At 43.3% G+C, this 25,721-nt stretch overlaps 1 protein-coding gene across 2 annotated transcripts in view; it reads left to right on the plus strand.

The window, feature by feature from the left end:
• Positions 1-6,396: 6,396 nt before the first annotated feature.
• The window catches only part of Adgrf4 (adhesion G protein-coupled receptor F4), a 42,669-nt gene continuing 23,344 nt past the window's right edge, over positions 6,397-25,721 (plus strand). Inside the window, exons 1-5 of one of the 2 annotated variants that reach the window (XM_051152940.1) lie at positions 6,397-6,685; positions 19,601-19,709; positions 20,613-20,667; positions 21,926-22,077; positions 24,001-24,261. In XM_051152940.1, coding sequence (XP_051008897.1) covers positions 19,623-19,709; positions 20,613-20,667; positions 21,926-22,077; positions 24,001-24,261 — 555 coding nt within the window. In that variant the 5' untranslated portion in view covers positions 6,397-6,685; positions 19,601-19,622. The remainder of the gene's footprint in view (positions 6,686-19,600; positions 19,710-20,612; positions 20,668-21,925; positions 22,078-24,000; positions 24,262-25,721) is intronic. The other variant, XM_051152939.1, reaches the window with a different exon arrangement.

Raw genomic sequence — 25,721 nt, forward strand, 5'->3', positions numbered from 1 at the left:
ACAGTCCATACCTCACACAAAAATTAAACCATGAACTCTTGAGGCTGGAGCCTAAGCACTTACTTTAAGCTCTGCGGTGATTCTAGTATGTGGCCAGTGTTAAGAGCCTCTGACCTAAGTACAATATACACTTATCCATCATTTCGCATTCCTTTATTCATTCTGCTTAGCAGCTTTTGGCTGTTGCCCGCCATTAGCTTTTACACCTTTACTTGAGTACAGAAGTATAGTCACCATATTTTTTTTTTTTCTGTCCTGCCCTGAAGGCCTCTAATGCCTGGTGGCAGTCTTCCTCAGTCCAGATTTAACTTACCCATAATGGTACTCACCAGGACAGGACCAGTCCCAGTTCCCTAACACGCAGGACAACCCACGTACGACCTTGTTCATTTTGTAGTTGATGAAATGAGCGCTAGCCTGTGCTCATGCAGCCACAGACCTACCAAAATGTAAATGTCTTGCCTCTTTAGACAGTACAAGCCTAAAACATGCCCCAAAGACCCTTTGGCACATGAGCATCACAAAGGTGTAGTGGGGCCTTTAATGGTGAGGATTTTAGTAGAACTACTGTTAAGAAGCTGAATGTGGGGTACCTGGGCCTTTCCTCCCCCACTCTCTAGCCTCTCTTACTTCCTCCCCCTTTTCCCAGTCCTCTCCTCTCCTCTTCTCTCCTTTCTTCTCTCTTCCCTCTCCTCCTCCTTTCTCTCCCCTCCCCCTTTCTCTCTCTTCCTATCACTCATCCTCTCTCTTTTCTCCTTTCCTCTTCTTCCTCCTTCTCTTCCTATTTTCCTTCTTGCCCTTTTTCCTCCTCTTCTCTTCCCCTCCTCCACATCCCCCCTTCCTTCTTCTTGCATATGGAACTCTCTGACAGGCTATGGTGGAGAAGGAACCCTTAGACTAGCCCGTTGCTATGTTGTTAGTGTTAATATGGACAGGAAAGGAGGGGGTGATGGGAAAGGGGAAAATTCTGTGTGCCTAGAATCTCTGTGATAATTGCAGACTTACTGGTTATGATAAATGCAGTTATACTTTGTCTTCAACAGGACCTTTCTTCTGAATTCTCTTGTCATCCTACCAAAGGCCCAAGCTAACAAACCAGGATCCATCCCTAACATGGGAGGTGAGTATGCAGCAAGAGAGTCTCCAAGTATGCTTTATGTTTATGATTTTTCTCTGGTTGTAATTAGAAATAAACTCTCTTGGTTCTTGTCTTGTGAAAGCATGATTTCAAATTCTTGGGTTGTTAAAATTTTTTGCTCCATGCGTGTTGGAGAAGACTTATGCTTCAGCCTGTGTGTGCTTAAGGAGGCTGAGTACAGGGGCCCTGTCTTTCCCGCTCCCTCTGTTCCATCGCTCCTCTTGTTTTTCACCCTCACAACATCTCGCATCAGCAATGTTCCCAAGTCTCTTACCATGGCCCTTGTCTTTTCTTTGGTCTTGAAAGGTCAAGGCCTCAGGGTAGAGATGCAGAAGCTGGACAGAGTTAGAGAGTTAGAGAATCGAGCCACGAGAGAAACTAATTTAGAGCCACCTAGAGGGACAGGCTAACTCAGATTTGGAAGAGGACCAACTAGACACAGGTATGTGCAAGCTCTAGAGCAACAAGATGGGAGACACAGAAACCTGTACCCATGGGAAGGCTCACAGAGTAGGGAGGTATATGTAGGGACTGGGAAAGATATATGCAGAATGACACAGCAAGGATGGTGTACACACAGCTCAAGACACACACAGAATGCTGAGAAACAGAGATGCAGAGAAAGCATTGTGGTATATAAAGACAGTCTTCCAGACCCTACTCCACACTGTCAGTCTCTACCATGCTCTGTGGCCTTGACAGTAGCCCAAGGCCTCGTAGAGAGAAATGGCTCTTTTCTGAGAGGAGTTAAACTTTGAAGGAAATAGGCTCAATTGTGTGTAACTTATGATCTGTAATCCCTGGAGGAACAGGAGTTTGAGGGCATCCTCAATTACGTAAAAGGTGTGAGGCTAACCTGTGTTACCTGAAAGCTTCTCTTACCCCATCCACAAAATGAAGTGGCTCATGTTAGAGAGAGGCAAGGCTTCCAGCTCAGCATTGGCAGGCAGTAGGACAAGCCAATGCCTGCATTCCAGAGAGGTTTACAGGGAAGAGAGAGTCCATCTGGCAGCTGGGCTCTGCAAAGGGGTTTGGCCAGAGCAAACTCCAGTATGCAAGTATGAATCATCCGTACCTTGCTACTTGTACATTTAAGCTGTGATTTTTTTTTTTTTATGTTATTTTGACAAGGTTGTTCATTGCTGGAATGGTGGTGTCGAAGGAAGCATGCACTTCGTTCTTGTCCTCTTGCCACTGGGCTCTTTGATGGAGACCTTCCACACTGCAGAGCTGATGGGGGAGAGGGCGACATGTGGGAAGCATGAAGGCCCCTCTGTCTAAGCTGCTCTGTGCTTCTAAATATGTCTTGCCCACCCACTGCAAATCTATATACGACACGCTGAGCTTCCGCAAGGGACAAGAAGACAAAGTGGGTCACCGGGATAGGGTCTTTCACAGCTACCTCCACCTCCACACTGCTGGGTCACAGTGTTCCTCAGGGAGAGAGCTCTGCTTATTCCGGCAAAGGTGGCCTAGGATGCCACATGTGGGATTCCAAAGGAAGTGTCCCATGAATAGTCTCCACCGGTTGCACTGACTCTAAGCCCCCCACTGCTGGGTCTCGTCTAGAAGGCATCCCTCTGCTGGTGTAGTCTACTTTTTCAAAGACAAAGACAATTCATTAGGTCATCAACCTGTTACTCTTTGACAGTGAACCAAGTGAAAACCATGGAGCATTCCAGTCGGACATGATGTCTGTTTTAAGATGAGATGGAAGTCTGGAACCATTGTCCATGGCCCTGCTAGCCTGAGCCAACTCTATTGGCTTTCAGCGCTCCACTTTCTCTCCCAGAGCATGGGACCTGCAAGGGGCTTTCTGCTTACATTTTCAGACATGAGAGGCTGCCGGAACCTGAATGGGGAAGAGGAAATATTGTATTTTAAATGCAGCGCTGCTCATTTTCCTAGCTGTACGTAAACACATTCAACATTCAAAGCAGACGGCACCTGACAGAGAGCAATGCCAAGGACAGAAGCCTTCTCTGAAGCAAGCCCACACGCAGCCGCCCTGAAGAGAAGCAGGAACTAAAGACATTCAAAGGGGACACAGACAGATGGCCCAAGCTGTCCTATCTAGAGGCCAGGATTGTTGATGTTCTTTTACAGATGGGAGGTTGGACGTGGTGGGCACTGGTGGAATCCCAGGACTTGGGATGCAGGCACAGAGAGCTACTGTGAATTTGAGGCCATCTTGGTTTACACAGTAAGTTCTAGATGGGCCAAAAACTAATTTATAAGACCTTGTGTAATAAAACAACCAACCCCCCTCATAAAAACAAAACAAAATGAAACAACAACAACAACAACAACACACACACACACACACACACACACACACACACACACAAAACCAATGGCAAAAACCATAACTAAAACAGAAACAAAACACAAATGGGAAGGTAAGGCTCTTTCTGTCAGTGAGTAACAAATGCTTTTTCTTCTTTCTGTGTGTGTGTGAGAGAGAATGTATGTGCTACGTAAGTGTGGGTGGTTAGTGGGGATGCCCTAGAAGATCAGGAAATGACACCTGGTGTCCTGTTCTATCACTCTCTGCCTTATTTCTTTGAAATACGGTCTGCCACTGAACCTGGGGCTAGACTAGTAGCCAACAAGCTCCCAAAATCCTCTTGTATCTGCCACTTACAGGTTACAGGTGGGCAGAGCCATACCTATATTTTTATGTGGGTTTGGCGGGATTTGAACTCAAGTCCTCCGGCTTGTACATTAAGGACTTTCACTACTCACCCATTTCTCCACCCTACCCATACCTTAGTTAACAAAAACAAGCAGAATCTGTCCTTGAAGTAGGGAAGTCCGAGAGGGCGCAGTTACAGGGAAGGTCAACTAGAGGATGGGAAAGGGTATCCCAGCGAGGGAAAAGAGTTCTCTCTCCAGTGGAGTTGCGTCTGCTGGGACACAGAAGTCTTTTCCTGTGCCAGAGGTGGTTTAGTCAGCAACACTCCCACATACGCCCAGATCTGGTTATATGAAGAAGATGGGGTGGACACCACGCTGGCTTTTCCTCAGTGCAGATGTTGCAGCATCACGAAGTATCACTTGCTTATGGTCAACGTAATGAAGTCGAGATGGAGTCTCATGTAGCTAAGTGGGTAGAAGAATGTAAATGCACACAAAGCTTAGGAAAGACGAACTACTGTTCCAGCCAGTGACGAGAACCCTGAGCATGGGGAGAGAGGCAGGGCATCGTCCCCTTTTGTTTGTGTCATATGGTGAGCAGATGTGCCTGGCTTGAAAGCATTCAACTCAGGTGCACTCACTCTTTGTGGCAGGAGGTGGTATTGTTAACCAAGAATGGCCCATGGGTGCTCAGAGAACCACTTTGTCATTCCTGGGGAACCTCTAGAAGAATTCTAGCCTCAAACAGCACAGTGCAGCATCTTGAAAGATGCCTGGGGACTACACAGACTAAGTTGACTTGTGTGATTCTCAATAGAGAGAGGTGCAGTAGGCTGAACTCATCTTACAAAGATGTAGTACAGTCAGGTGGCTCAAGACGACATTGTTTCATGGCTTGGATAGATACTTACTATGTGGCCCTCCTTGGAAAATCACTTTAATTCTTTAGAAACTGGTTTCCTCATTTGTAAGTCGCGGGCAAACGAGTCTACCTCCTAGGATTATTGTGGTAATTCAAAAGTAGTAAAGTATTTATAACAGTACTTGGGAATAATAATTGCTGATGAAAATGTTCATTTCTTTTACTAGAGTGTCTATGAAAATATGCACATACAGATATATACACACTCACAAGTAAACATACGGCTATGGCCTTCGGCGTGAGTTTCAATGAACAACCTAATTGACTTCTAATCAAGACAATGAAGTGTCTCTTTTTTGTCTGTGTAACATGAGGGTTACAAGCCAATAAAACCCACTGAGGTTCACGGGATGAACCTGCTATTTACTGTTGCCTGACTGAAATGGATAGTTCCACTCTTGGGGAACAAGAGTGGCTACCACAGAGCTCCACTTATTCTGTGATGTTTCCAATACTGGCTTTACTTTCTTTCTTTTCGGACGGATCCTCCCTGACTGGTTGGTCCCCTAACATAATTTCTGAGAACATTTATAATCTGTGCTATTCACTTTCCATTACTAGTTACTATGCTGTATTGTTTGTTTGGTTTGGTCTTTCCCTCTATATATGTTTTCTTTCCCAGTTACATTGTGAGTCATTAGGAATAGGCTAGTGTTACATTTTCAAACCCTTTTGTAACTTTCTTTTGTTTGCTGATAGGGTAATCATGTGTTTTACATACAGAATATGTTCAGTAAATATGTAAGGCCAATAAAGTCTTTTCATTACACAACTACTTGAGACTGGTTTTTTTGCTCTCCGAGCCCTACATGACCCAGTATTTAATGAGTGACCTACATAGAACTGACCCATTTTTACAAATGTTGCTTCCTTGACCTGCGTTGCTATGTTACATAATTGCCTCTCACTTATTTCTTTCTTTCATTTTTTTTTTTTTTTTTGGTACACCCTTCCACCCTGCCCCACTGTAACTTCCAAGTGGGGCATTACAGGAGCCCTTGTGGGGAAAGAAGGCTTATAAATGGGAAACATCAGAATTAGAATAGGTGGCACTGTGGTGGTGAGGTGATCAATTAAAACTGAGTACTCGGTTGGAAGCTGGGTCAGGTGAGGATCTCCGCAGGCAGAGACTATCCTTTCTGGCTCATCATTACCCATTGGCATGGAGAGGCTGCAAGAGAACTTCTCATCACATCTCTTAAAAATAAAAGAATAAGTAAATAGCGCTGGCGAGATGGCTCAGTGGGGTAAAGAAAGGCATCTGCCACCGGGCCTGATGACCTGAATTTGATCTCAGGGCCCCATGATTTCTGCAAGTTGGTCTCTGACCTTCAAATGTGCTATGGCACCCAACGCACACAAATAAACAAATAGATAAATAAATTTAAAAAGAAAGAAAGAGGCATAAATCCCTCTGGCGCCAAGGTAGGGGCTAGCTCATAATTTCTCTGGTCATTTTCTCAGTTGGTTTTCTCCAAAATTCATAGGTACAGGTAAAACACAACAAAAGCCTTTTAAAACCATAAACAATGGTGGTACAACCTTGCATGTTGTCACTCTTGTCCTAATTACACCAGGGAAGATCCAACACAGACTCCCATGTCATCATCTGAGATAAAGACCAGAAGGACCGAAGGACAAACAAGTGACTCACTTTAATGGATTCGCTTCAGACAAGAGAAACCTGTAATTTCTCTTAGGCATGCTTGACAGACCCACTGTGGGGTGATTCACAGCCTTACACAATCCTCAAAGCTGTGGGCTGCTCTGCAGTGGCCAGATTGGTTTCTTGTTACAGGCACTTGCTTTTCACTGGGGCCTTCAGGACTTCCTTCTCAAAAAGATGGAGACGGGTCACTATCACCGAAGAGGGCTGGCGAGTTTCGGTGTGGATATGTGATGGTGGCCACCATGCTGGGGAGTTCCGTGCTGACTTTCCTGCCTGCTGACTGTCGGTCTCTGGGCTGCTAGATCTGCTTCCTGGATGTGTGAGTACACGGCCCATGCCGGCACCCTTCCCTAGTAGAGAGCTGATCTTTGTCTGCACCTGTCCCAGAATGGAAGAAGTGTGTGATTTGGGCTGGTGTTTTCTGGAATGCTTGATCTTCAGCCACCACCCCCACTGCCCCTTAATGTTTTTAAGAAATTGGCTACCTCAAAGTTGGAGTGTCTATTTGCTATTTTTTTTTCATAGAGTCATCTGTCAGGCTTTAATTGCTCATTTCTCGGGGGTGAAAACGCAGAATGTCCTGTCGGGCAGTTAGACTCACTGCCTCTGCACGGTCTTCATGCCAGATAAATTTCCATGCCCTCCCTCTAGATGGAATGTGGAGCTTTAACATTCTAGTCTTCTCTTCGTGAACCTGACACACTGTCTTTATGGCAACGGAAAGGGAAACACTCCTTCTGGTTACTGCTGGAAACGGTCTAATGCATCCCCTGGTCTGAGTGGCCAGCGTGGGCTGTTTGAAGGCTTGTGCTCTGGACTTGGAGGGCAGTGGCAGGAGAGTTGGGCTCTTGATTCATTGGGCATTATGTTTTGGGCTATATGTTTAGGGTCAGCACTCCTATGAGCTTTCTTCACAGAACAAAGAAATAAACCACCAGCAATAATAATTACCTTATATAATTATAAAAACATTAAGATCATGGGTGAGATGAAGATGCCTTCCAACCCTGAAATTCTGTGATTCGTGAGAGCCCAGCATTGCATTCCAGCAGCAAAGCATGGCTGGAAAGTCATCTAAAATAACCAAGAAGAGATCAGTCTGATTCTATTTCTTAGTGATTCTTTGCAGTTCTCTTTCCACCAAGGCCCGTACCTCATCCATGGTGGAAAGAACCAATAAAAGTGAATCTGTAGATTCAATTATTGAGGTTAAGATATAGACAACTCATTTAGCTATCTGATGTTATAGTCAAAGTTCTAATTACATGACCAGAGTAGGAATATATGTGGTTATTGAATTAGGCTCAGGGGAACAACACACACACACACACACACACACACACACACACACACACACACACACACACACACACACACTCCCGCACTCTTGAGTTTCTCATCATCTGGTTAACCTTTCTGAATTAGTTATTCCCATAAGACAGTAGGATTGGCCAAGGAGAATGAAGCCAGGTGCTGTCTACAAGGTTGATAGACAAGTGACAATGAGCCCCTCTCTCCCCTTGTACACGTCACTGGAGGGGAGAGAGGCAAGTCGTTTGAGAGCTTACATGGCAGTCATCCTTCCCCACTGCCTACTTTACATTTCTTGGCCTGACCTTTTTACGTTTTCGTAGGGAGCCTGATGCCAGCTCTCACCAGGCGTGTTGAGACGGGTAGGCAGTGCCTCAGTGTGCATGACTCACCCTACAGCTTCATCCAGCGAGTGACAGGAGTTCCAGGACCCAGACAGACTGGTTATCATTTTGAAATACAGCTCACTCACAAACTCGGCTCTATGTACAGAGAAGATGGAACAAATAGGAGGCAGTGTTCAGGAACACAGGGTTCTATCTGGTCTGTCCAGGGGGAGGAGCGTCAGTGTTTCTTGATTCCTAACTTAAAATGGCGGCAGCACAGAGAAAAACACAGGCATAGTGGAGGCCACTGTGCTCTCATCCTGCCTTGCTTCCTTCCCTTCCTTTCCCTTGGCTCCATTTTCTTCTTCTCTTTCCTTCCTTCTTCCTTTCTTTTTTCCTTCCTTCCTTCTCCCATATCTCTTCCTACATAAAATTTCATGAATCTTTTTTTAAAATCAAAGTCCACATGGTGCAACAGCAACAACAACAGCAGCAACAACAATAAGAAAAGGAGGCCTGATGAGAGGGAGAACATTTCTGCCAAACTCAGCAGGTTCCAAAAATGATGGAGCATTTCGAATGCTGGGGCCTTTCATGTCTGTGAGCCTCCACACCCACATCTCTAATCAGAGACAGAAAAGCTGCAGGGAAGAGCATTACGTCTGTACTGAGCACATGCGGCCATGTCTGTCATTATTATTTCCTAAACAACATGAAATAACAACCACTTACAAAGCATCCGAGATGACGTAACATGCGCGGGAGGTTTTGTGCAAATGCTTACCACCATTTTCTAGAAAAAAAAAAAACAACAAACCTAAATATGCGGGGATGTTGCTGTCTGAAGGAGGCTACAGAAGGGAAGCTGGGTGCTCACATGCTTGTTGAGGACAGGAAACTTTCCTCATGATTCAGAGCCAAACCCTCAGATACAGACCAAGAATCTTTATTCACCCACTCAACCGGCAGGGCCGTTCGTCCACTCATTCATTTATCCAATGCGCGTTTCCCCCTCTGAATGGATGCTGAGAAGGCTGATGAGAAAGGTCAAGTCTCCACCTCCTGACTGATAGCAGCCTAATTTTTTCCCCCTTTTAGCTGTGACTTGCTTCCTCGCAGGTTCTCTTGACCTATTATGACTAGAGCTTGTGCATACAGGGTACACAATGTCCAGGACAGTAAAAATGGTTGTGAGGGAGGGCTAGTTACTTAGATACTTGACTCTGGGCTGGCTAGTGAGTTTAGCTGCATTCCCCCCCCCCCCCTTTTAAACCTTGAGGCCAGTACATGTTATTTTCTCTCTGTAATCACTAGGTTACAACAGGGAGCCTGGCTGTATTTGGCAGCTTAGAATTGCTGTTTATTATTGTGTGAGAAGTGAAAGTGGATGGCAGAGGGTAATTCACGCTTTTGTGAGGATGTGCAGAGCGAGGCGAGCTGCTCCAGAGGGAAGGAGAGACCTGGAGTGTGCTTCAATTACTTTTATAGGGCCTGAGAAACTGCCACGCTAGGTGGTTCAGCAGCTTTTATTGCTGAAATTAGTACCTTGTGCTATTCACTCCGGGAATAAGGCATGGATCTGTCCTCACTCGGGGCGGGGGGGGGGGGGGGGGGGGGGGGGGGGCGGGGAAGTATAGAAATCAGAGAATGGCCCTTTGCAAATGACAAATAGCTCACTATTTGCATCATTGACACAGATGACCTCAAACTAAGAGCTCACTGGCATCTTGTTTACTCTTCAGTTTTCATTTCAGAATCTGTCCTTCTTTCTTGTCTTTTCCCAGAGATTTGCTATGAGAGATGCAACTGCCTCCCATGAGCACACTGGCATAAGGATAGGCACTGGCTAGCTGCCCAACAAAAATACCTGGGCTCCAAATCCACGTAGCTGAGTGTGTTTTCCCCTGGGAGAGCATATTTTTCCCATGATGGCAGCTTCTATTCCTCAAGGCATTTAAAGAGATTTACCTTTGTTTCTAATTATGTGTATGCCCTTGTGTGAATATGTATACGTGAGTACAGCTCTCTGTGAGGCAGATCCCTTGGAGCTGGAGTTACAGGTAGTTGTGAGCGACCTGGCATGGATACTGGATGCTGGTCTGAGTTCTCTGCAAGAGCTTTAGGGTCTCTTATCTCCTGAGGCATTTCGACAGCCCCTCAAGGCCTTTATAAAGAGCTTATACGGGTGTTTTGCTTGCATATGTGTCTGTATAGTATCTGCAAAGGGCAAAAAGAGTGTCCCTGGGACCTGAGCTATAGAAGAGTGTGAGCTGCCATGTGGGTGCTGGGAGTTGAACCTGGGTCTTCTAAAAGAGCAGCCAGCTCTCGTAATCTCTGTTCCATCCATCCAACCTCTCCTCAGCTCCAGAAGCATTTTTTGATGCTGAGGTAATTTTGGCAAAACTTGAGTGAGTCATTATTTTTACTGAAAGAATTTCAATGCTGTGTGTATGTGTGTGTGCTCAGTACTTGTTGAGGGAAACAGGGAGATTGGGGTAGTGTAATTTGTTTCCTAAATTGACTTGACAGTGAAACATCTTTTTTTGGTTTGTTTATTTTTTGAGACAGGGTTTCTCTGTGTAGCCTTGGTTGTCCCAGACTCGCTTTGTAAACCAGGCTGGCCTCGAACTCATAGTGATCTTCCTGCCTCTGGCTCCTGAGTGCTGGGATTACAGGTGTGTGCCACCATGCCTGGATGATGGTGGAACATCTTTATATGCCATTAAACTAATATTCCATAGAATCCTAGTTTAGGACACTTAATCCAATATACACAAAATCTACGCTGCCTACCAGAGGAAAGCGAGTAGTGCTCCCAAACCGAAAGAAAACTGAAGCCAGTGGATATAACTGCCCTGATTGTTAAATTTGTCTTCTGTTTTCTTTCATATTTGGTGCCCATTGCAAATAGTTGGGAAACAACTGGTGGATAATATACAATTATCCCATATATATTGTCCCATATATCCATCCATCCATCCACCCATCCATCCATCTATCTATACGTATGTATGTATGTGGTACTGTTCTGTTAGAGCCCAGTTTATTCTGTTTTCTCCCACAGGCTACTAGAGTGTCTCTGTCTCTGTTTGTCCCTCTGTCTTTGTCTCTCCTTTACGCACAGAGGATTGAAGCCAGGGCCTCTTCTAAGATAAGTGGGTATTTTTACCATGCCACTATACACCTATAACTGGATTAGGGTTTTGATTTAAGTAGCCTGTGATCTATCTTTCTTCTGGGAGCTTTTCTGCTACCATCTTATGGTTCATAGCAGTAGAGGCTAAGGATGCACACAGCTTTGCTAACAAGCTGAATATCCTGCTGAACAGAGCTGAGCACCATGTGTGTGCAGTGACACTTAGTATTCACACAGGGTAAGGTGTGACACTCACTGAGAACCACTAAACTGTCCAGCCAGGAGAGACAGCCTCGTGTCACCCAGAAAGCTGTGTTTTGCTCTTTTGAATAATTTACACCTTCCTGTTGCATTTAATGTAGTATTTATAGTCTTAACATATTTTTGTTTTGTTTTGTTTTAAGATTTAATCATTATTTATAGAGTCTGTATGTACTTCTGCACTCCAGAAGAGGGCACCAGATCTCACTATAGATGGTGTGAGCCACCATGTGGGTGCTGGGAATTGAACTCAGGACCTCTGGAAGAGCAGACAGTGCGCTTAACCGCTCAGCCCTCTCTCCAGCCCCTTAACATATCTTATTAAGAGATAAGTTACAACATATAAGATGATGCTAAGGACTAGATAGGACTTTATTTAATTCATTTGTAGGAACATTTCAGTTTGGAGTCATGCAAAATATAAAGTTCACTTTAAGTGCTGTAAATATTTCATGTGTTTATTTATGGTGCATGTGTGTGCAGGAACATGTCACAGTGTGCATGTGAGGTCAGAAGACAATTTCATGGAGTGGTTCTCTCCTCTGCCTGCATGTATTCCTCCATGCCAGAAGAGGGCATCAGACCTCATTATAGATGATTGTGAGCCATCATGTGGTTGCTGGGAATTGAACTCAGGACTTTTGGAAGAGCAGGCAATGCTCTTAACCTCTAAGCCATCTCTCCAGTGCCTCTTTCCTTTCTTTATGTGGGTTCTGGTGATCCGACTCTGGTCATCAGGCTTATATCCACTGAGTCATCCCACCAGACCTTAGTTCGCTTCAAATATTTATCAATAGTAAATCTAAGAAGGTGTAAATAAAAAGTAAATCTAAGTGCTTACTCCAGGCTGTTGCCTCATGACTTCTGGTTGTGAGCTTTTGGGCAATGCTTCTTTTTATCTTTTAATTCCCATTCTTTCAGCAGATTCACTACTTTACAGAGCAAGTCAACTTTTGTCATTGGTCACACCCGCGTTCTAGAGAGGCGGACCCGTACAATTCTTTCTTACAAGACAAACCCCATTGACCTAAAGCAGCTACACCATTCATCCTTGCTTACTAGAGTAGGCAAAAATTAGAACGTTATGGCTCCAGTTACATAATAGCTTTCAAATTCCCCCTCGATATATGATGCAACTGAAAAAAAAAACCTTAACATACAATTATTATAACAAATGTTATGTCACCACATATCTCAGACTACAATAACACAAACGATTGAAACCGCCCAGCTAATTGTGCTGAGATCAAAGTTTGTGTTTCTTACAGTCATGCTTACTGGTGTGTGTGTGTGTGTGTGTGTGTGTGTGTGTGTGTGTGTGTGTTGTTTGCTGGTTAAGTTTTTCTTAGCTGGTAGCAACATAGAACATATATCATACCTCACAGTGCTTCTTAAAGAGCTAGACAATTTGCAGCTTCTAGATCCGTTACCCCCAAATACTCCCAAAAGCTCTGTGAATGCAGAAGCCTTACTTCTGGGAATTCCGTAAATCACATCGCATCACTGTGCCGGAACTTCGTCCAGCAAGGTCAATCTCTCTCCCTCCCTCCCTTCCTCCCTCTTTCTCTGTTTTCCCTCCATTCCCGCTCTCTCCCTTTCTTCCTCCCTCCCTCATCTCCTCCTTTCTTCTCCGTCACTCTCCTCATTTATTCCTTTTCTGTTTCTTCCTCTATCCATGTCTTCCTCCCTTTCTTCCTTTGACAGGAATTTCCTGCGTAACCCAGAATGGCCTCAGACTCACAATCCCCCTGCTTCGGCAGCCCGTGCACCAGGAGAACAGGTGCACACTTTCATATCCGGCAAGCCTGGTTAGCTTTAAGAAAAATTCCTAGATGGAAAACGGTGTAGGGAAGCATCTCTTGTCTGTGCGCCTCGAATAGAGGTGCTGTTATTTACAAGTGCCTCTTTGGGCATTTCACCTATTTGCACATTTTTCTTTTTTCTTTTTGTTTTTGAAGACAGGGTTTCTCTGTGTAGCCTTGGCCATCCTGGACTCACTTTGTAGACCAGGCTGGCCTCGAACTCACAGCGATCCACCTGCCTCTGCCTCCCGAGTGCTGGGATTAAAGGCGTGCGCCACCACGCCCGGCTTTGCACATTTTTCTTTTTTTTTTTTTTTTTTTGGCTAGTGAAAAAGGCTTTGTTTAAGTCTCAGAATTTCTTCTACATATTTGATCCTGAGTGTGAGTCTCGCGTATCTCCCATACAGATGCCATGAGAGGGAGATTTTAGAATAATCATGAAGTAGGGTACCCATGTCAGTGAAAGACCCTGACAATGAACCTTGTGGTGGACTGTCTGTCTCTTAACTGACAGGAGATAGTGTTTTAGAGGCTCATACATTTACTACCGTGGGTCACAGCCAGGGCTTCGGAAGATGTCAAGTAGATTAAAGCAGCACACAAGATAGAAATGCTGGGTGCATCTGCGTACCTGGCAGTATGCACTGGGGGAGACATGTTTTTATATAAAATGCTTGAAGCGAAGTATTACATTTTCAGTTTTGTATATAGAACGGTGTAGACTTATATCTATATTCATACATGCACACTGACCCAGAATGTATGCTGTTTCTTATTGTGCCATGGTAACAAAATCTGAAGGTCAGAGGTGTGTCTGTGAAATGTGTGGGCACTTGAAAATGACTTACACAGGCTCCTCTGGGATTCTGCTTTGTGATGCTTGATAGCAGCACAATGTCTCCTGTGGCAATGCTCAGCACACACCAATCAGACATCAGGGCTTCTTCCCACCCACAGTTCAAGATCAAGAATTCTGTACCCATAATAATCCCTGTGTCCTTGCAAATTCGCTACCACTGCTCTCCTGTTATTCTTCCTGCTTCTGTTTCTCTTCTCAGACTTTTTATTTATTTTTCCTTTTATTGACAATAGATTTTTTTCCTACATAATATATCCGGATTATGGTTTCCGCTCCCTCTGGTTTGCCCATTTCCTCCTCACTTTCCCAGATCCACTCCCTTCCTGTCTCTTAATAGAAAGCAAACAGGCTTCATAGGGATAAAAATACAATAAGAAAATAAAATTAAATATAATAAGGTAATAAGGTAAAACAAAATCCAACCAAACAGAATGAAAAGAGCCCAAGAGGAGGCACGAGAATCAGAGATCCGCTTGTGTGCACCCTCTGGAATCCCTAATTAAAAACACTAAACTGAACAATTGAGATGTAATCTGAATCAATTAATAAAAAAAAACCCCCACTAAACTGGAAGCATAACATTCATACAGAGGACCTGGTACAGACTCTTGCAGGTGTCTTGTGCTGTGGATGCTGTCTCAGGCTCTGGGAGTTCATCCGGGATTTGATCACGTTGATTTAGAGGGCCTTGTTTTCTTGGTGTCTTCAAACCACCTCTTGTTCTTACACTATTTTTGCCTCCTCTTCCACAGGGTTCCAGGAGCTCTGACGGGAGAGTTTAGATGGAGAAATTCTCTTTAGAGTGGAGGGTTCCGTGGTCTCTCACTCTCTGCGTAATGTGTGGCTGTGAGTTTCTGTAGTTGTTCTCATCTGCTGCAGAAGAAAGCTTCTCTGATGATGGCTGAGCAATGCACTGGTCTAATGAGAGTAGCAGGATGTCATCAGGAGCCATTTTGTTTCTTCTTCTTTTTCTTCTTCTTCTTCTTCTTCTTCTTCTTCTTCTTCTTCTTCTTCTTCTTCTTCTTCTTCTTCTTCTTCTTCTTTCTTCTTTTTCTTCTTCTTCTCCTCCTCAAAGAGTAGTACTTAGGTTTACCCTAGGTCCTTGGCTATCTAGTCCCAGCTTCTTGGTCATCGAAACCAGATTGTTACGGGATTCCATCTTGTGGAGTGGGCCTTCAGTCAAATCAGATATTGATTGGCTATTCCCTCAAGGTTGGTGCCGTCATAGCTATAGCATATCTTGCAGGCAGGACAGCTGTGTTGGTGTTTATGTTTCTCTTCTCATAGCCTGAAGAGTACCTTCCTGTACCAAAGGAGTGAAGGCTCTATGTAGACACTAGCTTTACTTTTTCATGTTTAATGAGTTGTGTAGGTGTTATCTTCAGCAGTGGGGCCTTGTTGATAGTTTGTGGAGAGAAACGTGTAGTCCTGGCAACAGCCTAGGTTGTTTGAGGAGTCCCATGGGACTCTTTTGGATATCAGCTCAATTAGATATAACCCAATCCCAGTCCTGGGAGCTTCATTTGGTGATGACCAGTAGGGGTTCTGTCTCCCCATCATATTGTGATTTCATTTAGATCACCTTCATAGATATATATATTTTAGATAGTTTATACTGTATTAGGTTTCTATACTACCCCTCAAATGACCCATATTTTTAAAAGTTTTTTTTTTGAGACAAGATTTCTCTGTGTAACTGTCATGGCTGTCCTGGACTCGCTTTTGTAGACCAGGCTACCCTTGAGCTCACAGCGATCCACTTGCCTCTGCCTCCCCAGGGCTGGGATTAAAAGGCGTGCACCACCACACCCAATCATGACCCTTAATTTTAGCTGCCTCTTCCCTTATTCACTTCTTCATGCCGCTCTCCTCTCCCACTCCCCTCTTAATCTTCCCTTTCCAGCTCTCCCACATACACCCATAACTATCTATTCTACTTCCCTTTCCTAACTCCCTAGTTTCTTTATACCTATGGATTGTAGTTTTGCTATTATTGACTTAACAGCTAATATCCACATATAGGTCAATATATACCATATTTATCTTTCTGGGTTTGAGATACCTCACTCAGGGTACTTTTTTTTTTTTTTCAGTTCTATATATTTACCAGTGACTTTCATGATCTCACTCTTTTTAAGAGCTGAGTAATAATCCATTGTGCAAAGTATCCATTCTTCTGGTGAGGGACATCTAGTTCCCCCTCAATTTCTGCCTACTATGAGTAAAGCAGTAATGAACATGGTTGAGCAAGTGGTAGGATGAAACATCCTTTGAGTATTTGCCCAAGAGTGGTATAGGTGGATCTTGAGGTAGATTGCTTCCCAGCTCCTCGAGGAAACAGCACACTGATTTCCATACTGGCTGTACAAGTTTGCACTCCCATCAGCAACAAAATGAGTGCTCCCCTTGCTACACAGTCTTACCGGATGAGTTGTCACTTGCTTTTATTGATATTAGCCATTCTGATGGGTATAAGATGAAATCTCAAAGTAGTATTGACTTACACTTCTTTGATAGCTAAAGAGAACATATTTTAAAGTGTTTCTCAGTTATTTGAATACCCAATTTTGAGAATTCTCTATTTATAGCTGTTCCCTACTTAAAATTGGGTTGTTTTCCTAATGTTTAGTTTCTTGCGTTCTTTATATATTTTGAATACACACACACACACAACCACACACACACACAACCACACACACACACACATTCTCTCTCTATTGGACATGTAGTTAGTAAAAAAAAAAAATCTTTTCCTAGTCTGTAGGCTGCTGCTTTGTCTGAATGACAGTGTCCTTTGCCAAACAGAAGCTTTTCAGTTTTCATGAAGTCTCATTTTCTAACTGTTGATCTTAGTGCCTGTGCTATCGGTGTTTTGTTCAGAAAGTCTTATTCTGAGCCAATAGGTTCAAGGCTGCCATTGAGTTTCCCCTTTTCAATTCTCTCAGTTTCAGTGTATCTGGTTTTACGTTGAAGTCTTTGATTCATTTGGAGCTGAGTTTTGTGCAGAGTCATAGGGATGAATCTTTTTAGATTCTTCAACATGTGGACATCCAGTTTGACAAACACCATCTGCTGACATTGCCTTTCCCCCCAGTGTGCATATCTGTCTTCTTTATTAAAAATCAGGTGTCTATAGGTGTGTGGATTTATGTCCGGGTCTTCACTTCAGTGTTATTGATTGCTGTTTTTAAGATGCTTTATAGTGCAACTTGAAATTGGGGATGTGATACCTCTTGCTGTTCTATTGTTGCTCAGGATTTTTTTTTTTTTAGCTCTCTCCATTTTTATTTGTTTGCTTGTTTTCATATGAAGCTAAAAATTGTCCTCTTAAGATATGTGAAGACTTTTGTTGAGGATTGCATTGAATCTATAGACTGCTTTTGATAGGATGGTCATTTTTTCCATCTTAACTCAATGGATTCATGGGCATGGGAGATCTTTGCATCTTCTGATATCATCTTCAGTTTCTTTCTTCAATGTCTTAAGGTTTTTTTCAACCACACAAGTCAGACTTGCTTTTCGAGATGACGTTATAAGCCAAAGTACTTTCCCTTCTCCCGTTGGTTTGGAATTTTAAACTCAAAGAGAATCTGCAAGCCTGTCTGTAAGTACCCTGGGATTCCTTTAGGCTGAAGGATTCCAGGAGTCCTGAAAGGCTCAGTCTCCACAAGGAGAATTTGAGACCCGATCCCTGAATTTTTTCTATTTCCAGGCTAAAGATTGCCTTGTATGCATCAAACGTTCAGAGTTTCAGCAGAGCATAAATGTTCTGATATTTGCCAAGAACTTCTATCTACCTACCCAGCCTTGAAGTGTGTACATGATATCACTGTTGGCTTGTCTTGGTCTTTTTTTCTTCCATATTGAAATTTGGATGCTTTAAAAAATATATTTTATTAATTTATTCATATTACATCTCAATTGTCGTCCCATCTCTTGTATCCTCCCATTCCTCCATCCCTCCCATTTTCCCCTTACTCCCCTCCCCTATGACTGTGGCTGAGGGGAACCTCCTCCCCCTGTATATGCTCATAGGGTATCAAGTCTCTTCTTGGTCTTGATTATAGTCTCCACTACATCCTTTAAGGAAAGGATAGTATAGTGGTTTGAATGAGACTGTTCCCTCATTGGATACAACATTTGAAGACCTAGTCCCCAGTTAGTGGCACTGTTTAGAAAGGTTGAGGAGGTGTTGCCTTGATGGTGGGAGTATGGCACTGGCTTTGAATGTTTGTAGTATCGGCCCACATCCTGTTAACTCCCTCTGCTTCATGCTTGCAATTGAGATGTGAGCTTTCAGTTTCCTACTCCTGCCTCAATCCCTGGTGCTTTTTGCCATACTTCTCTCCCAAGATTGACTCTTCCCTATGAAACCGTAAGCCCAAGTAAACTCCTTCTATTGCATTGGCCACTACGTTATATTATAACAGCAGAAGAGTAAGCAATGGAAACAGTGTCCTTCATTTTTACTCTGTCACATCTGATGTGGTTTCTGGCAAACAGGAGCCACTTGATAAATGATGGGCATTAGGATGAATTTATGCTACTTTTAAAGAGGTGAATGGACAAACAGGCTAGGTAAGTCATTTTATAAACAGTAGACAGGACATTGGAACCTAGCTCTGTTTTCCAAAATCCAGGCTAGCTTTGCTTTTCTGTGTCTGTACCTTCAAGAGAAAAATTTTAAGGAAAAAATTCTGAAAGTAAAGGGTCTGAATTGCCCCATGGAAATGTGCTGAACTTCAAAGTTGTGATGATAGTTTGTTGGGGGCATGACTAGAGACCTGTTGTATAGTAATTGGATTTCTCTCTGTGTCTCTGTCTGTCTGTCTCTCTCATGTATGTGTGTGAATAATACTGTTTTTATTTTGTTCTGTCACTTTGGATCTTATTGTTTTAAAGATTTATTAATTATATATACAGTATTCTGCATGCATGTACACCTGCATGCCAGAAGAGGGCATCAGATCACATTATAGGTAGTTGTGAGCCACCATGTGGCTGCTGGGAATTAAACTCAGGACCTCTGGAAGAGCAGTCAGTGCTCTTAATCTCAGCCATTTCTCTAGCCTTTGGATTTTATTTTTGAGACAGACAGGGTCTTTCATTAACCTGGATCTGGCTGATTTGCCTAGACTGGCTGTTCAGCCAGCCTCAGGCTTCTTTTTGTCATAGCGTTTTCCAGTGCTAGGGCATTATAAGTGACTAAAGCCAGCATTCCAGACTCCCTAGAAAAATCTGATAAACGTTGACTTCTGGCTTGCTCTTCGTGGCTTACTCAGCTTGCTTTCTTACAGAAGCCAGGATGTGCCCGGTGGTTGAGCTGTTCACAGTGGACTGGGACCTCTTATATCAGTTATAAATTGTGAAAACACCCTCAGACATGTCTACAGGCCTGTCTGATGGTGGCGTTTTCTCTGTTGAGTTCCGTCTTCCCCATGACTTTGGCTGCACTAATGTGGCCCTCTGGTGTGCACTGAGTGAACCAAGTGAAGCTGTCACCTTCAGCTGAATCTACCTTCTTCCTTCTCTGCTGCAGGTTCAAATCCCCATGTGTGAGAATGAAGCCCCAGGTCACCACAGTTTGCTGTTTGATGTTTTTTATGACCATAGAATGTTTTCATTTTAAACTCAAGACTCACAAAAAAGTAAGTTTGATTTCTCCCTGTGTGATCCCAAGAGAAACCCCTCAATTTTCTTAGGCATCTAGATAGCTGATAAGTAACATGCCAATTAAAATATATTTTCATATGATCATAACTTTACCCTTATTGATGGTAATTTTCTCTTTTGCTCCAAAAATCTTTTTTTATGTTTGTTACATGATAGCAATTTTCAAAAGAAGGGAACAACCACAGCAACCACAAAGGAAGAGGTGGCAGGACATGGCCCAGGAGCCAACAGTTGAGTGTAGCAGTCACTTTGGAAGCTACACAGACTGTACACAGGTAGCTGCCCAGAGGAGAAAGACCTAAGATGGCGGCAGAACAACTTAGATCCAGGTCTTACGTTAGCTTTTGGGAGTTGTTTTGCTTCATCAACTCTTCATTCCTTTATCACATGTCATTCTTTTTATCATATCAAAGTTTATACTTCAAGGCTATCCTTATACTCCTGCACTTGTGTAGAAGATCCATGATTTGATTGTTGTAACCCAGCGAACAGTCCTACTTTCAAGGATGTACTTATGGTGGCTGGGGTTTCTCCTTAGCTGTCAGTATGGGCAGGGGCTAGCCTGATGGTGTACTTGCCATTTCTGCGGGCTCTTAAAAGTACACGGATTCTTAAGACTACAAGAGAAGTACCCCATCCATTAACTTGATCTTTCAAGCTCAAATGATTCCCAGGTTAGCCCTCATTATCTCATTAGAGCTAAGTGCTTCCTCACCTGTGCCTTCTTTAGCACGTTCCCTCAGAACCATCCCACGAGTCTGCCACAACTTCCTTCCTAGTCTTGAACGCCTTTCCTCTCGATGTTTACATGGATCCTCTAAGTTACGTAGAGAGAGAATATCTCACAGTAAATTTTTTTTTGAATTTATATTTTTCAGGATGAAGATAAACTTGGAATATCTCCATGGAAACACGACTTCAGATGGACACAAGGTATGTATGACTGTAGAATAGTCTTCATTCATTTGGAGATGGGGCTAAAATTAAGGGAGTGCTGCAAGCATGTCTCCAGACCTCAGGCTTTCCAATGCAATAGCATCCTCTCATGAATTATCTGTGTTTACCAGCATTGATAGATTTTTTTTTTCTTGCAACTGGTGTCTTACACAACATTCTCACCTAGGTTGGGACAAGGTATTGCTCTCCCTTAGTCATGCAACTCTTACACTACCTATGTGCCATCTTGCTCTGCTGCACTTTCTGTTGCTATGATAACAGGGTTATTTCAGTGGCTACTTCCATCATAGTCCGTCACTGAGAGAAGCCGGGCAGGAACTCCAGTAGGCACTGAAGCAGAAACCATGGAGAAATGCTGCTTTCTAGCTTACTCGTTAGCTCATGCTCACCTAACTTTATGACACAGCACAGGCCCACCTGGTGCTGCCCACAGCACGCTGCGCCTTCTCACTTCAGTCATCAGTCAAAGTAGTCTCTCACAGACATGGGCATAGTGCAATCGGTTCTGGACATAAGTTGTCAAAAACAAACAATAGCAGCAGCAACAACAACAAAACCAAACAGAATAAAACATCACTGTTTTACACACACACACACACACACACACACACACACACACACACACCCAACCAACCAAATGAAAAAACAACAACAACAACAACAACAAAGCCCATACAAAACAAACAACAAACAAACAAACAGCTAACCAGGGGGACATCATGTTGTGTTTGGGGATTTTCTGGTGGTGACTATTTTTTTTTAAAGTGCTCCTCTAATGAGAACGCTGGACTGTGGTTTAGTATTTTTAGGTTAAAAAAAAAGGGGGGGGGGCAGGGCTATGACCTCTCCTAGACAGTGCAACCAACTGAGGAACAAATGTTCAAACACATGCATTCATCAGGGCTGTTTCTCACTTGAACCACAATAGCATTCAAGGCTCTCGTGTCCTTTTTCTTTGTCTTTTCCTTTCCACCCACCTCAGGGTTTCTCAGTAGGGATTTCTGGATACCCTGAGGTCCCTTTTACTGCCTCCTCATCACTCTATCTGGACACTAGTTTCACCACTGGTCCTTTTCTTACTGCTGCAAAGGCAATTCAATGTCTTCTTCTTGGTCAACTGTTAAGAAAGCCCCAGAATACACCACGTGCATTTGTCAAGAGTGTGGAGATGATACTTTGGCCTCTGATTTGCTGGCTTTTCTTTTCTTTTAGTTTTTTTTCTTCCTGTTTTCAGATAAATGTGACGGACCTTGCAACTCTTCTTCCAGCTGTATCCAGAGTTGTGCTTGGAAGTTCCGTGGGGAAATCGTCTTCACATGTAATCAAAACAAATGGCAAAAGACAACTGAAACATGTACAAGCCTCTCTGTGGACTCTCTGTTCCAGGTAATGCCCTGGAGCATTCCTGGTGACAGCAGCTAGCCCTTCCAGAGGTGGGGCGGGAGGACGCACTTTCATTTTTATCTATTCTAAATGACAGTAAGTCTCAGGCTTGGCCTTGGGGGAAAGCGATCTGGTAGCTTGCATCTGCCTTATGGCATCGATGTTTCCTTACCCTCACACGGACGTGCTCGCCTCTCTGCTGAGTCTCTCCCGAGTCCTCTCAGCAAAGAGTCAGTTAGAGGTTTGGCTGAGAAGTTCAGCTGAGAGATGAGCGTGTGCCAAAACCTTGGTGACAAAAGGTTAAACACATCAAGCAACAGTTACTTTTTTTTTTTTTTTTTTTTTTATTAATTTATTCTTGTTACATCTCAATGTTTATCCCATCCCTTGTATCCTCCCATTCCTCCCCCCCCCATTTTCCCATTATTCCCCTCCCCTATGACTGTTCCTGAGGGGGATTACGTCCCCCTATATATTCTCATAGGGTATCAAGTCTCTTCTTGGCTACTTGCTGTCCTTCCTCTGAGTGCCAACAGGTCTCCCCCTCCAGGGGACATGAAGCAACAGTTACTTAAAACTATCTGCAAATGATGGCTTAGAACATTCCACTTGGCTTTATTGATAGATTTGTGCCTCTTGTGTTAATCAACAAAATGTGTCTTGGATTAAATTAAACGTGACTTCTAATGTTTTCAGTTCTTTAGCTAAAATAGAGAGGATCTAGAAGGAATAAGGATTCAATGGCCCCTACATGTCTCAATTACAATAAAAATCTGTCTCATACACTTCTGTGCCCTACTGAAGGATACAGATCTCCACAGTTGTATTTAACAGATGCTTTATAAAAGGATTGCAAATGGCGTCGCTTTCCCAGCACGGGCAATCATGGTGAAGTCCCTGTAACTGTCAAGACAAGGCTAAGAGAATGGAAGTGCTTGCCCATTCAAAGCCATGTTCTGAGGAAGTATAGGTAAAAATAACAGGAAATCGCCAATTAACTTACGATTGGAAATATGCACCTTTTTTTTTTTTTCTGTTCCATTTGCGATTCTTTAGTAATGTGGTGTTCAAACAACCAACCTCCCCAAGTAACTGTCCTTTGAAATTCCTCCTGGGTCTTCCTTCCCCATTTCAGCAGAGTTTGTCTTAAAGGGCTGGGCAGTCAGTGCAGCAGCTAGAGAGCTTGCCAGGACAGTGAGCATGGGCTGTGAGTTCAGAAGGCAGCATCTCTGTAACAGCCACATGTGCCTGCAACTCCAGCACTGGAGAGTTGCCTGGTGTTTGCTCTCTAGCCAAAACAATGATCTCCAGGTTCAGAGAGAGACCTCATCTTAAAAATTAAAGAGCTGGAGAGATGGCCCAGAGCGAAAGAAATCTTACTAGCCTTTCGGAGGTCAAGGTTTTGGTTCCCGGGACTGCCTGTAAGTCTAGCTCCCAAGAAATCCAATGTCCTCTTTTGGCTCCCCCAGGTACTTGCACTGATGTGCACACACCCACACAAAGAAACATATAGGTATGCATAATTAAAAATAAAAATAAGTCTTAAAAAAATAAAGTGGAGAAGCTTGATTGAGGAACACACCTGATGTTGACTCTTAATGTCCAAATGTGCATACACAGGAAAGAGTACTCTCCACCTTGTGACATGTATATACATGAGCACGCACATACATATCACACACACACACACACACACACACTTCAGCTTAAACCATTATTCTGAAAGGGAATTCTAAAAAGGGTCACTAGTCTGATTTCTGGGAATTTCGGTGATAGCCAGGCCTTCTGTGACTTCCTTAAATTATTCTCAGCAAGCGAGCTTCTCTTAGGGCCAGATTTTTGTTTACCTGTTTCTCCCATGGGGGTTGTTTGTGGTTTAGTTCCTTTCAAAATCCAATGCCTGTTGGTTTATTACTTTTTACACAGCACACACATCCTGCAACTGGCCTTTCCATGGCATCGTCTTCTGTTTTTCCCATGAACCTGATGGGCAATACGGCACCAGTGCGTGTTGGGAATTTGTCTCAAGGAATCCGACATCACTGCCCTGAGGACTACATCTGCATAGTTGATGCTATAAACACCTCTGAAGTTACATCTGGAAATATTGCATTCATAGTGGACTTATTAAAAAATATCTCGCAAACTTATGAAATACATGCTAATGTGACTTGGAAGAAAATGAAGGTACTTTAAAAATTAATTTCACTGAACTTGGACACTATTTTTCTTAAGTCTTGCATCTTTAAAAGTGTCAAATGTTCCTTTCAGGGTAAAATGTACAACAACCATAACAGCAGCAGCAGATACTTCTGTTCAGCAGTCTTCTTTATAGAAGTTAGATTTTGAATATATAGTGATGGCCACAGACCAGGCCTACCCTAGTAGACCACATTGTTTGAGTTTTCACTTTTAGAAGGGAGTTGTACATTGCAGCATTAGTTAGAAGCTGTGAGTTAAACAAAAGTTAAATGTGTTCTTTTAGGATGGGTCATTTGGTCTCATGTAGCCCAAGCTAGTTTCCAACTTCCTAGATAGCTGTGTTTGACTTTCCACTTCCAGTCCTCCTGCCTCCACTTCCCCAGTGTTGGAATTTCAGACATGTACCATTCCACCCCGTCTTTGCAGTGTTGGGAAGGGAACCCAGAGCTTCAGACATGTTAGGAAAGCCTTCTCTTAACAGATCTATCCCAGAAAGCCCCAGATCAGCTTCTGAGAGACTGTAGTGAGCTCACGAACATTGGCGTGTATTATTAAAGGGAGGAATATAGGGATAAAGTATGTATGTAGTATTTCTTAAAATTATCACTTCCTTTCATAAAACAATCATTCACATTTCATGGAATTTAAGTTCGATATTCTGTACTGTGAAGATCTTCCTTGGATGCAATAATAATAATTAGATAGACACATATATGTATATATAACATATATGATATATACATGTATATATGATATATATTCTTTCCAAAAGATTTGTTTTTTATGTGTATGGGTATCTTGCCTGCAAGTGTGTGTGTATACCATGTTTGGGCAGTGCTTACAGAGGCCAGAAGTGGAACTGGAGTTACAGATGGTAGTGAGACACTGTGTGGGTACTGGGAACTGATCCCTGGTCCCCTGCAAGAGCAGCCAATGCCCTTAATGGCTATCTTAGTTAGGGTTTCTCTTCCTGTGATGAAACATCATGATCAAAAAGCAAGTCTGGGGAGGAAAGGGTTTACTTGGCTTATACTTTCACCTCACAGCCCACCATTTGAAGGAAATCAGGTCAGAAACTCAAACAGGGCAGGATCTTGGAGTCAGGAGCTGATACAGAGGCCATGGAGGGATGCTGCCTACTGGCTTACTTATTAGGTCCTGCTCATCCTGCTGTTTTATAGAACCCAGGACCACCAGCCCAGATTGGTACCATCCACAGTGAGCTGGGCCCCTCCTTCATCACAATTAAGAAAATGCCCTACAGCTGGATTTTATGAAAGTATATTTTTCCATTGAAGTTCTCTTCTTTCAGATGACTGCAGCTTGCATCACACTGACGTAAAACTAGCCAGGACAAGCCAGATGGTGGTGGCACACACCTCTAGTCCCAGCACTCAGGAAGCAGAGGCAGGTGGATCGCTGTGAGTTCGAGGCCAACCTGGTCT

Source organism: Acomys russatus, chromosome 11, assembly GCF_903995435.1.
Source record: "Acomys russatus chromosome 11, mAcoRus1.1, whole genome shotgun sequence".
Lineage (NCBI taxonomy): Eukaryota > Metazoa > Chordata > Mammalia > Rodentia > Muridae > Acomys > Acomys russatus.